Consider the following 12,602-nt stretch of genomic DNA (forward strand, 5'->3'; position numbering starts at 1 on the left):
TTTTGTTTACACTCTAAAAAATGAAAATTTTATTTTCAGATTGGAATTCTACTAGCTTGACCCTCTGTAGTAATAAGACTTTTTCTAAGATCTGAGAATTTGAAAATTTGTTTTTTTTTTTTTTTGGTTTTTCTCTGGTACCGGGAACTGAACTCACGACCTTGCGCTTGCCAGGCAGGCGCTTTTGCCGCTGAGCTAAATCCCCAGCCCAAGGGCCCCACCTCCTAACAGCACCTGGCTGCAGACCTCAATGGATAACCCAGTGACGAGTGTCACGACCTCATGATACAATCACCTTTCCAGCACTCTCTTCCTCCAGCCAACTGCACAATTGAGATGAACCGGCACAAAGGACAGTTCAGAGCCAGTGAGTTGCACGTCAGTTATGAAAAATTCCATTTCAAAGGTCAAAGCAACCTCTGAGGGTTAGATTAAAAGACAAAACATCCGGCAGAGGAAACCTGAAGGAAGCCTATTTCTTTCTTGAACAAAATGGTATTTTTTATCAGCGGGACACATTTTTTTCTCACAGCTATGTTGAAGTCCTTTTCCCATTCCCCAAGAGCTGTGTATTATTTGGAGAACAAGGACAAGCTTTCTGCACAAAGAATATGGCTTTAAATTAAATGTTTAGTATTTTATACTGGACACACTGGGTTTGTTGTTGCTGTTTTCGGTGTGCTGCATGGAACCTAGGCTCTCTCACAAGGCAGGCAAAGTGCTCTACCACTGAGCTCCAGCCCCAGCCCTACATTCATCTGTATTTAAGTCTTTTAGGGGAATCCTGTACCATCAAAACAGTTCGAAGTTTAAAAATTCTTCTACTGTAATTCACATGGTTCTAAAATTGTTTGACTTGTAGTGACAAAGTTCATCTGAGTCTCCATCTCTCAGTGCCTTGGAATTCTAAGACCACCACATTTCTTTATTTAGAAAAAGAATTTGGAGCCAGACAATGGCATGGTGCGTGCCTGTAATCCCAGCACTCTTGAGAGGCTGAGGAAGGAGGATTACGATTTTGCGCCTCGCCTGGGCAATTTAGCAACTAAGCAAGATCCTGCCTGAAAATTTTTTTAAAAAATTTTAAATAAGGCTAGGTGTGGTGGTGCATGCCTGTAATCCCAGCACTTGGGAGGCTGAGACAGGAGGATCTTTGTGAGTTCAAGACCAGCCTGGGCTACAAAGTGAGCTCAAGGCCAGCCTGAACTGCATAGTGAGACCCTGTCTCAAAAAAATAAAAAAATAAAAATAAAAATTTTAAATAAAATGGGCTCAGTGCCGAGGCTCAAGGTTCAATCCCCAGTAGTGCAATGAATCAATCAATTTACATACTTGTGGGGTAGTGTGATAATTCAGTACATGTATACAATGTGTAATGATCAAGTCAAAGTATCTAGTTACTGTCATCATTTTAAACATTTATAATTCGTGTTGGAAATCTTTGAATGCACCTAGTTCTTTATAAAACATATAATACTGTGAACTCTAGTAGCCTTTTGTGCTATAAAACATTCGAACACCTATGTAACTGTGTTTTCATCCACTTATCCAACCCTCCTCTCCCCTTGCTCCCTAATAATGAGCTAGTAACATATAATGGCCACTGGTCTACTCTCTGCTTCAACGAAGTCAACTTTTTAGATTCCACAAAGAAGTGAGATTATGGTTGTTTTCTGTGCCTGGTTTGTTTCACTCAGCATAATGTCCGCCAGTTCTATCCATGTTGCCTCAAATTACAAGAATTCACTCATTTTTTCGGCTGAAGAACACTGCATTGGGTATATACACACCACATTTCCTGTAGCCGTTCACCTGCCTATGGGTGTCTCAGCTGAGTCACTATCTTGGCTATTGAAGAGCATCGCATTTCTTAACCAATCATTAAGCCTTGGGAAGTACAACCTAATGATCCTGGGACAAGTGGAATCAACTTAAACTAACCACATGACTGCTTCTGATCAGAGAACAGACTCCCTGAAAAGACTATGTTCATCACTAGACATCTGTAGTTTCAAAACTCAAATTCTAAAGTATTTTCTTTACTACAACACAGAGGATAGGGCCGGGGATATAGCTCAGCGGCACAGCGCCTGCCTGACAAGTGTGAGGTCATGAGTTCACTTCCCGGTACTGCACACACACACACAAAAAAAATATATATATATAGAGAGCGAGAGAGAGAGAGAGCGAGAGAGAGAGGATAAAGAGTGACATTTTCTAAAGCAGTAACCTACATTTAAATGATGTCAATTTTGAAAATATTGTATCTTTATACTTGAAATCCAAATAAAATTGGGGTGGATAGTTTTGCATTTTTCTAAATTTAAAACCCTGATTTACCCTAATCAATCTTTTAAAAGTAGTTATTTTCCTATCTTTGAGGAAAATATTTTCAATATTCAGGTTAAAGTTTTAAAAACACCTAAAGATGAAAACTCAAAGAAATAATAATGCTATTGAGCATTTGCTAAGCTCTTTGGCTGTTGATAATGACAAATATGGTGTTAACATTGCTTCCATGTTTTTTTTTTTTTGGTACATGGACTCAAACTCAGGACCTTGCACTTGCCAGACAGGTGCTTATGCCACGTTCTGGTGACAGTGCGTACATACTTAATTGTGGCTTAACAAAAATCACAATGTTGATGCTGGTGTTAGAGAGCAATGCAGTCAGTCCACATTCACCTTACCTTTCAAAGGTTGATCTGAGAGCCAGGAATGACAGCGCACACCTCTAACCCCAGCACATGGGAGGCTCAGGCAGCAGGACTGCTGCATGTTTGAGGCCAGTCTGGGCTATAAAATGAGTTCAAGACCAACCTGAACTACATAGTGAGGCTTATCTACAAAACAAAGAAAGTCTATCAGCTTTCTCTCAGGATTTGTATCTTAATGAGGTCGGTGGCGGTCCTTCCTGAAACTGCTTCCATAAAAATGTACCCCTATGTCAAGGATTTTTAGCCTAAAAAACAGTGATGGACCCATTTTCATAAGCTTCCCACCTACTCTCAGCTTTTATACTACTTCTTTAACAGAGGTCACAAACTGAAGGTCCCACATGAAAAGCAACCTACAAATATATAAGTTTGCACTTGGACATTTTTGCTTTTTCAATTTTAAAAATAAATTTACTCTTAATATCTAAAAGCCAGAAATCTCATTTTTGTTTTATTTTGCTTTGTTTTGAGACAGGGTCTTGCTATATAGCCCAGTCTGGTCTTGAAGTCACGGCAATCCCCCTGCCTCAGCCTCTCAAGGGTGTTGGGATTACAGGCGTGTGCCACCTCACCTAGCCTAGGAATTTCATTTCTGACATCTGCATTTGCTTTAAAAATATGGTAAGATGAACAGGCCTACCCTGTCACAGGGCATCCGTCAGCTAAGTAGGTGTTTAAAGAGAGTAGCACCTAAGGGAAGCAGCATACACTTCCAAAGGTAAGGAACAGAACTGGAAAGACAGTCCGCACAGCTGAGAGGAGCCCTCCGTGTGTGTAAAAATAAAGCCACAGAGGGCTGGGGATTTAGCTCAGCGGCAAAGCACTTGCCTGGCAAGCGCAAGGTCGTGAGTTCGGTTCCCGGTACCGGAGAAAAACCAAAAAATAAAAAAAATAAAGCCACAGAGACGCATTATCAAGAGGTGTCTATCCTCATCACACTCTGTCCCCACACACCAGTCGGTGCCGGGGGTTCTCCTCCATTCTACGCACACACTGGCTTTGCACCCACCCTCGGACCCTCGAATTACCACAGGTTACTGGGGGTATCCGAGTTGCTGACTCTGCCCTCAACTTATCAGCGTAGTAACAGCTAAAACTCTGTAGCACTTACAGGACTAGACAATTCTCCAAGTACTTAAAGTGCCTGAACTCAATCTTCACAATGACCATTAGGGTGAGCACTACCAGGACCTTCATTTTACAGATGATAAATTTAAACACCAAGCGGAGAAGTAGCGCAAGGCAACACGTACTGGATGTGTGGTAGTGACAGCCTTATTCACAGGTCCGCATCTGGCTCCTCGTCCAAGCACCCAAGCATTCAGCTTTACTTTTATGTACACGGGAAGTCTCCCAACTACGCCGACGATGTCTTTTCGGTTGCGCTCCTTACCTCTGCAAGCATATGCTATTTCTACTGGGTCTCCTCTCTTCTTTCAACGCCCAGGAAGGAGAGTTTAGGTCACAATTGCACCTCCGGTGGCATTTAACTTTGTGGCACTTGAGACAAGCTGCCCTTTCTCTAAGGCTCTTCTGCTGTCTGCTAGAAAATTGTCCCTACAAGATGACAAATGGATGGGCTGGAGTTTGAAGGCACTTCTAGAGCTGTCCTGCACGTAATGGCACCACGTCCAATAATCTGTCCTTTTAGTTGCACAGTAAGACTCGGTGATACGTCCACACACCGAATTAACAAAATGCTTTGCAACAAGGAAAACCTACAGACCATGTGTGTCACTTTCTATGCAGCTGGAAGTTTTCAGTAAGAAGCTACCTCTTTACTTCATAATTAGGACTGAGAAGTCTATAGCGAAGATGATCTTCCACATTAACATCCCCAAATTCCAGGGAGGGTAGGCCGTTTCCTGCGCCCAAGAATAAATTGGAAACACTGACAGCAGCTGAGTATTCCACAAACATTACACAATTTGGATCAGGAGCACCCTTGAATAATCTTTCAGTATTATGCCCTTTTTTTCCCTCTTATGGCATGTTTACAATAGGATAAAATATTTATTTAAAATATTTAATTCTAACTCTCTGGTTATCTATTTAACCTAATCTAAGGATCAGCTTATTTAGATGTATAATTCCCATTTAATTATACAGTGTTATTTCATCCCCATATTAAAGAGAATGAGGTAGGACTTGAACTCAGGTGTTTGACTCCTAAATCCTCATTTTTCCTACCATACCGTAATGCCTCCTACATGCCAATTAGTCTAAGCAGCTGCTCAGCACGGCTTTTTAGGACGGAGCTTTCCTGGACCAGTTGACAGCCTGTTTTGATAGATAATGTTCCAAGTGCCGAGAGCGAAGACAGATAGTGTCCCAAGTGCCGAGAGCGAAGACACCATGCTCCTAGGAGGCGCAGGCCAGCACATAATCAATCAGAACCACATTCTGAAATTAAATCCTTCTTTCCAAGTGGAGTAGTCACAGCCTGACCCAATTAGGAGTCCCAAAGATTTGGGAGAAGAGGATGGGAGAAAAATTAGAGCTTACTGCTACAGAATTACTGAGCAAGACTGAAGATGAGAATCCTCAACGGTGAGCTCTGCAAAGTGCTGGAAAGTAGGACTGCACTCAGAACAAATATATTTATGTCACCTCATCAGTGCTCACGTTTCTCAGCCTAACACCATAGAACAGGGAAGCTGTCTGTACATGTAAGGCTCCTCCAGATAGACAAGCAGGGAGAGCAGCAGGAGCCCTCCTCAGGCCCGGCTGGGAAGCAAGGAGGCATGGCTGGATGGGGTGTGAGGGAATCATGTGCACTTACAGGACCGTGGTCTGCTGCGGTACCTGAGGAATGTGGTCCAGCATCAAGTGCATGCAGCGAACGGTGCTCTTAAAGCACAGGCACCGGCTGGGGCAGGGCAGCAGCGGCAGGCACCGGCTGGCCAGGAGGAAGCAGGTGATCCAAAAGAGCAGGGTGGGCTGCATTGCTCCAGGGGCGGCTGCACAGGCAAAGCCACACACGGGACCGGAGGAGACGCAGCTGCCCCAGCTGTGCGGTGCGGATGGTAGGGGCCGGGCTGAGCCAGGCTTGGGAGCAGTGGCTGAAAGCAGATCCCAGGGAAAAGGAAGCCCCTGCCCAATCCCGGAAGAGGATCACATTACAGGGCTGAGGGCGCTGCAGCTCTAGGAGGCACTAGACTCCCAGGGACAGACAGGACAAGAAGCCCGTGAATGCAAATGCCTCTCTTGGCAGCAGAATGCAAATAAAAACTTCTCCCAAGTTGCTTCCACTGCACGTTTTACGTAAGTCCCAGTCTCTTAGCCCCAAGCTGTCCTTTTGAAGCTCAAGTTGATTAATTATTTATTGAACCCATGCAGAATAGCTTTCCTTCTTTTTATCTGGTAACATTACCAAATCCTAAAGGGCAGGCAATTCTAATTAGTTCATCTAGACACACACATTCCTTCCTTCTTCTCAACCGTTCTCTGAAAAGCATGGTTGCATTTCTCACTATAGACTACTCCTGAAACCCAATCCGTCCCACTCACGTAAGATGCAATCCGGCTACTTCTGCCTTACTTTACTATGTCCTGTTTGAAATTGTTTGCTCACACGCTTGCTTCATTAGGAAATAGCTCACAGACCGATGAGAACTGGAACAGGACAGGCGCTGGCTGGACACTGCTCACCTGCAGGCTTCCCTGGCCGGGTCCCCTGAGGGGAGCGGCCCCTCTTGGGGAAAATGTGTGAGAACAGAGATTCCAATCAAATCCACCTTGCAGTTAGAACATCCCGTTTTTAATCATTCTGTAAGCAGGTGCTTCAAAACTTTTTTAAAGGTTGAAGCTTTCAAAAAATTCTTTTAAAAATATAGAACAAAAATTAAAACTTGGATGGTTAACCTGAGATGACCAGATTGAAAGGAATGGGGAGAGTTTTGACAAATTTTGTCACTCTTAGGAAGAAACATGTTCATCCTTTTCGGAGTAATTTTGCAGTCTCTTTACATCCTGCTGTAGGTGCATACTGCCCTCTTTTGGCAAAATGTTCACTCATATGCATCGTATTTGGAGGATTAAAATACAAAAAGATTTGGAGAAATGATCTTGCTGAACAAGGATGATTTCAAAATAAACTTTTTAAGTATGCCTGCACTGTTCATGTCTTTCATTGCCTAAGTATACCAATAATTCAAAAAAACTTATTTTTTTCTTTCAATTCTCTTAGAATTATTGTGCTCTTGCCAGTATCTGATTTGAGAAAAGATGAAAATCATTCCACTTGAGAAACCTAAATTGATGTTGTATTGAAAAAACAAAACAAATAGCCACTGAGAGCAGGGCTAAAAATTTCAAGGCATCAGCCATGCTACCTATGGTCTGGCCTGCTGATACCTGGCATCCTCTTGCACAGTGCCTCAGTACAGCTCTCTGCCCGAGAACAGCCAACCGTGCTATGTAAGACAGGAAAGACACTCGGAAATTAGCAGGACATGCACAAGTCCAAAACCAAGTGAAATGGGAAGCCCCTGAGGTTAAGCGTACACCCAAGGTTGGTCTCAGCTTGACTTGCTTTACCAGAGGCTGGCAGCAAGCAAGGGAGAGGACAAAGAACAGGCCCTTTCTCAAGCGGGGAGCCTTAACAGGAAAACTGCTGTATGAAGCCACAGCAGTATCTTAAGGAAAAACTAGAAATCATCCCCATTCCTGCAACTGTCTACCACTCTGTTCATCCCAGAGAATGCAAAAAATTTGCTTATTTCAAAACCTCCTTGGGAAGCAGGGAATAACAACTCTCTGGAGGCGTAGCCTTCAAACGGACTTTCAGACCACTTCACCTCTCTAGTCCAGAAATCCTTAAAGTGAGGATTCAGAGGCTGTGCTGGTCAACAACTCAGGCAGCTAATAAAATTCCCACAAAATACAGATAGTTGTAAGTGCCGGCACAACACACAAAATACAAGACAGCTGCAAATGCCAGACAAAAGAAATATCAAGAGTAGAAGTCTCACATCCCGTCTCAGAATAAAAACAAGCCAATGTGAGAAAGCAAGAGTGGAAATGAAAATACAACAGATAATAAAACTCAATGTAAGGGTTCAACAGCATATTCAACGCCATTCTAAAGAAAATTAATGATCAGAAGATCAATCTGAAGAAATTATCTAAAACTCAACGCTGAGAAAAAGTTGAGACAGTATTTATTTAAAAGGTGGCAAAGAATGTCTAAAACTCATCAAGAGACCCACTCACACAGCTACAAGACAGGTATCAGGGAGGAAAATGAGAAGAAATTCATACCTCAACTCATTTTATGAAACTACAAAGGATTAACAATGTCCAGACAAAAATCTTTACAGCAAAGCTAAGAGAAGAGCTTCAAAGTAATGGCCGGCTTAATTAACAGCTACAAAGCAAGCCAGAAAGTAAAGAAATCCTAACTCCTTTACAGCAAATACTGTCATGCTAAAACTGTATAGCCAATGGATGTTTTTTAAAGAAAAGCAAAACAAAAACATTTTACTCAGACAAAACTGAGTTAGCAACCAAAAGTCTTCCTCTGCAAGAAATTCCAAAGGATGTACTGTAGGCAAAAAGAAATCAGGACGGTCTCAGGAAAAAATCATGAGCAGAACACCAGTGTAAAATGGAGTAAATCTAATTAAGCACTGGTCAAATTACAGCTAAAAGTATTAGAATTAAAGCACGATACATTCACGTCATTTTGAGATGACGACGTCACAGCTAGGAGTGCCGTCAAGTGCTCTGTATCTCTAAGGATGACGTGAGAGTAACGAAACTCGGGCTAGGTGAATGCACTAAAATGTTGAGAGCAATCACTCAGAGCAGATTTTTTAAACAGTAACTTCGACGGTGGTGAAGCGACAGCAAAAAGCAAGGTCACAATAACGTCACCCAAGAAGCGGGTGATTAAGAGAGATCGGAACAGGGCACCCAAGTACTAGTAATACTGATAGGTGAACCTACCATTAGGCACACGTGTACCTACATGTGTATTAAATCATCATTCCTATTTCAAATACATTTTAATAACACCCTTTATTTCTACTGAATATTTTATTAAAATAAAATTTTTACCTGGCATGGTGGTACTTGCCTGTAATCCCAGCACTCTAGCAGGCTAAGGCAGGAGGACCTCAAGTTAAACCCTAGCCTGGGCAACCTAGGGACCCAGTGAGACACTCTCAAAATAGAAAAGGCCTGAGGGTATAGCTCAGTGCAAAAGCCGCAGGTTCCGCCTTCAGTACCACCAAATAATAGTACCAATAAAATAACATCTTTAACTCTTCAGAGGTGACAATAGTCAAAAGAAGTAAGGTGCTCACACAGACAACTGTACAGCACAATCTAACACATACCCACGAAACACTGAGAACGTCTAAATTCAAATATAAGAGAAAGAAAAGCCAGGTCACCAGAGAATGATGCTTAAGTATGTGATTGTTTATTTTAAATAATTTTCCAAGTCTTCCAATGATTTAACAGGCTTTCCTTCACTTTCATCTCAGACAGATGACAACACACTTTTGGCATTTTATTTTAACCACTACGTACGCTAGTTTAGTAACATTTTTCTTTATTAATACCAGAACCAAATATATCGACCAATAGGCAGTATAGATTCAAAATATCTTCCTTGTAGCTATGGTGTTGCTGACAGATTCTGGGATTGATTTGACGCTAGATGCTATTTCAGGCACTGTCTTCAACAAGCTGTGTGGCTTAGATAAAACAAATCACCACTTGAGGCCTACTTTCTTGTCTGTAAAATGAAGGCCTAAATCAGATGTATCTAATGTCTTATGTGTCTATAAAATTCCACAATGATATCCCCCGTCATTTTCACTTCCACTTCATCATTATTTTCCATTTCTTTACTATACAGCATAATTTTCCATACAAGTCAACCTGAATTCTTTAAAAAATAAAACAAGAAGTATTCTTAGTCCAAGCTATCTGCACTAATAGAAAAAAACCTTCACTTGAATTTTTATTTCTACCAGTTTATTTAAAGTCACTGATAAAGTCACACCTGTAAAATAAGTGCACTGAGAAACACAAAAGATGCATTTCAATGACAGAAAACAGGCAATGGTCATGAAAATCCACCGTACACTTTCCCACGGGCGACAGAATGAAAGACAACAGGAAAATGTCAATCTTGAAATACAGCCTTAACAAAAACTTTCCTAAGTAGTAAAATCACCACTGAAGAATATTTGTTTTTATGTATCTGAAAACTAGCTCCAACAAAAAAATGGAGGTGGGGCAAGTAAGATGAAATCTCTTCCCAGGTTTTCGAGATAAAAACACATGGGCACCAGAATTCAACATTACACTTCTGAAACAGCTAATTCAAAATCAAATGAACAATTCTTGAATGACCAATGAGGCTGAACATTCCCTATCCGCTTGTTTTCAAATTGTGTATTATTTTTAATGTTTTTACTTTCTATTGTTTAAAATAAATTTTTTTTTAAAAACCAAATGCACATTTCTAACACATGACAAAAGTATGAAGTTGATTTTTTTCTTCCTTCGATGAGACAGGGCATTTCTTAATTATAACAGGTTACCATTCACCTAGAAAGAAAATCACAGGTACGCATTCCATACCACCACCACCTGAGCCCTGGGTGTAAGACCAACACCTTCCATGGAGTTCTCTTCCACATGACTAGAATGTCCTCAATCCTCTGGAGCAGGTCCATGTTTAGGCTATTCCACACAACTGTTTTAGAGGTATGGACGACTGGAGCTGACACCATATCTGAGTCCCAGCAGAGAGGTAAGAATCCTTTCATTCATGACGACCCAGTTTCTCCGAGCGTATCTGCATGACCACTGCGACGGTGATGCTGGGGACGACAATAGTTCCAAATGTTTCCCTTTGAAAAATGTCTGATCCGTGTAACACCAAGTAGAAGTACATTACATTGTATGCTTTTCAACAAGGAATGACTTGTTTTCAGGTCATACTAAGAAAAAAAAACCTTCTAATGAAATTTACTACCTGTTTTATCACTGATAAGCTATGTGACTTAAGTATGTAACATAAAGCAAAAAATGAGAACCATTATGATTTTAGTGAAGAAACAAAAAAATATGAGAAGTTAAGTGAACGTGGCGTAGGTCCCAAAGATTACACAATTCTGAACCTGATTTGTAACACAAAGGCATCTAGATACAATTTCTGTGACTATTTCTTATAACAGAAAGATCCAAAGCAAATGTAGGCAAGCTCAGCCCTACTCTGTCAAGATAAATATTCTGATAAACTCTAAGTCTCACGAGCTAAAGTGCATCAGCTGACCGCATGCGCCCTGGCCTGGACTCGGAGCTCGCAGGAGAGTGGCGGCCGCTTGGGCTCGCTCCTTCACACCTCTGCACTGTCAGGCGGACAGGACGATGTTTTTTTTTTTTTTTAAACTAAATACTTTATATAGTGAACTACAGGAAAAAACCCTAAAGAATTAAGATGGCCTCGTTATTTGTAAATACTGAAAATGTAAAAGGCCCGTACAAATTACGAGTTGTATTAGGCAGACACTTCCGACTTCACTTGCTGTGCTCTTTAAATCTCTATAAGAGAAGCAAGTATTTCCCCCATGCCTTTTGGCAACAGATTCAAAAGGAAAAGTTGCAGGGCTGTAACAGTTCATTAAATTTATGTTTTTAAAGCTAAATTATTCAATATCTTGTATTATTATTGCACTCATATATTGCCCGGAATATATCTACAGCAATTCAGCAAGAGTGATTGCAACAAAAGTGTAAATAGGTCTACAAAGCATCTGATTTCCTTATTAGATAAGAAAGTTTTCATAGAGAAACACCAACAGCTGCAATTCAAATCAGATTATATATGCTTCACGATTATTTAAACCTTATAGAAAATTAAATCTAACCCTCACCACTACAAATCTGTAAGGAATCAGAAAAGGTTTATAGTACACAAAGTCTTGACTATTGTTGCATTCCACTTTGAAATCACTGAGTTAAAACAGCATTTTCTCAAGATTTAAAGAAAAATAGATTTTATAAAAGAGATAGATTCTTTTTAATCAATGAATACATTGTTTTTTTGTTACTGACAAACAAGTTATACTTTTTTCCCACTATAATTCACTCTGATCAAAGAAATAATTGTCTTTTAACTCCTAATAAATGCTACATTTTCAAGACTAAAGGAGTATCAGTAGGCATTTTTCTTCTTGATTTATTTGTCTCTAAAATATGTCAAGTAAGCTTTTAAGGATTCAGGGAGGGGCAGCTTCATGATCTTCTCTCTCAGTAAATTCTGAGGCGGCTCCTCCGGCTTCACGGCTTCACTGCGGTCTTTCTCCTCCTCCTCTTTGTGATCTTCTTCCATTTTCTCATCCTCCTCACTGTCGAGAGCCTGAGGAATAAGCTGGTTACCTACGAACACGTAAGTGTTAATCCTCTGCTTGACTCTCTTCCTCTTCCTCTTGGGTGGAGCCCTTTGAGGAATGCCCTTGGCCTGCATCTCGTCATTGATGAAATTTCGAAGTGTGCGGCGAATGTAAATACGAGCCAAGTCCTGCAGATTCCTGACAGCACAGGGGGCTAAACACAGACAAAAAGAGAAGACCAAGAAAACATTATGCACTGTTTACAGCTTCCCAGAACAAAACATGTCCCCACAGGCCCGACAGGCAGGCCTTGCCTGTCACGGCACCGGCCGGGGCTCACATGCTCGTCTTTCTCCCCTACCCGACAGTCAGGGTATGCCCAACACCTCCAGACACACCTGCAGAAGACGCAGGGTTTTCCACTTCACTTTAACATAGACTTGTAAGCCTAATTTTAAAATCTTAGTACCTCCTGGTCCACTATAAAACTTCTTCTTTAAGCTTTTTCCAACCCTGAAACCTGAAATAG

At 41.2% G+C, this 12,602-nt stretch overlaps 2 protein-coding genes across 2 annotated transcripts in view; both read right to left on the reverse strand.

Moving 5' to 3' along the window:
- Pxdnl (peroxidasin-like) overlaps positions 1–5,790 on the reverse strand; it is a 449,058-nt gene extending 443,268 nt beyond the window's left edge. Inside the window, exon 1 of the mRNA XM_013520015.1 lies at positions 5,500–5,790. Coding sequence (XP_013375469.1) covers positions 5,500–5,663 — 164 coding nt within the window. The 5' untranslated portion in view covers positions 5,664–5,790. The remainder of the gene's footprint in view (positions 1–5,499) is intronic.
- A 3,332-nt stretch (positions 5,791–9,122) lies between these two features.
- The window catches only part of Pcmtd1 (protein-L-isoaspartate (D-aspartate) O-methyltransferase domain containing 1), a 35,393-nt gene continuing 31,913 nt past the window's right edge, over positions 9,123–12,602 (reverse strand). The window contains exon 5 of the mRNA XM_005396051.2: positions 9,123–12,287. Within this exon, the coding sequence (XP_005396108.1) occupies positions 11,920–12,287 (368 nt within the window). The 3' untranslated portion in view covers positions 9,123–11,919. The remainder of the gene's footprint in view (positions 12,288–12,602) is intronic.

This window comes from Chinchilla lanigera, unplaced genomic scaffold (genome assembly GCF_000276665.1).
Source record: "Chinchilla lanigera isolate Chin_1 unplaced genomic scaffold, ChiLan1.0 scaffold00053, whole genome shotgun sequence".
Taxonomy (NCBI): domain Eukaryota; kingdom Metazoa; phylum Chordata; class Mammalia; order Rodentia; family Chinchillidae; genus Chinchilla; species Chinchilla lanigera.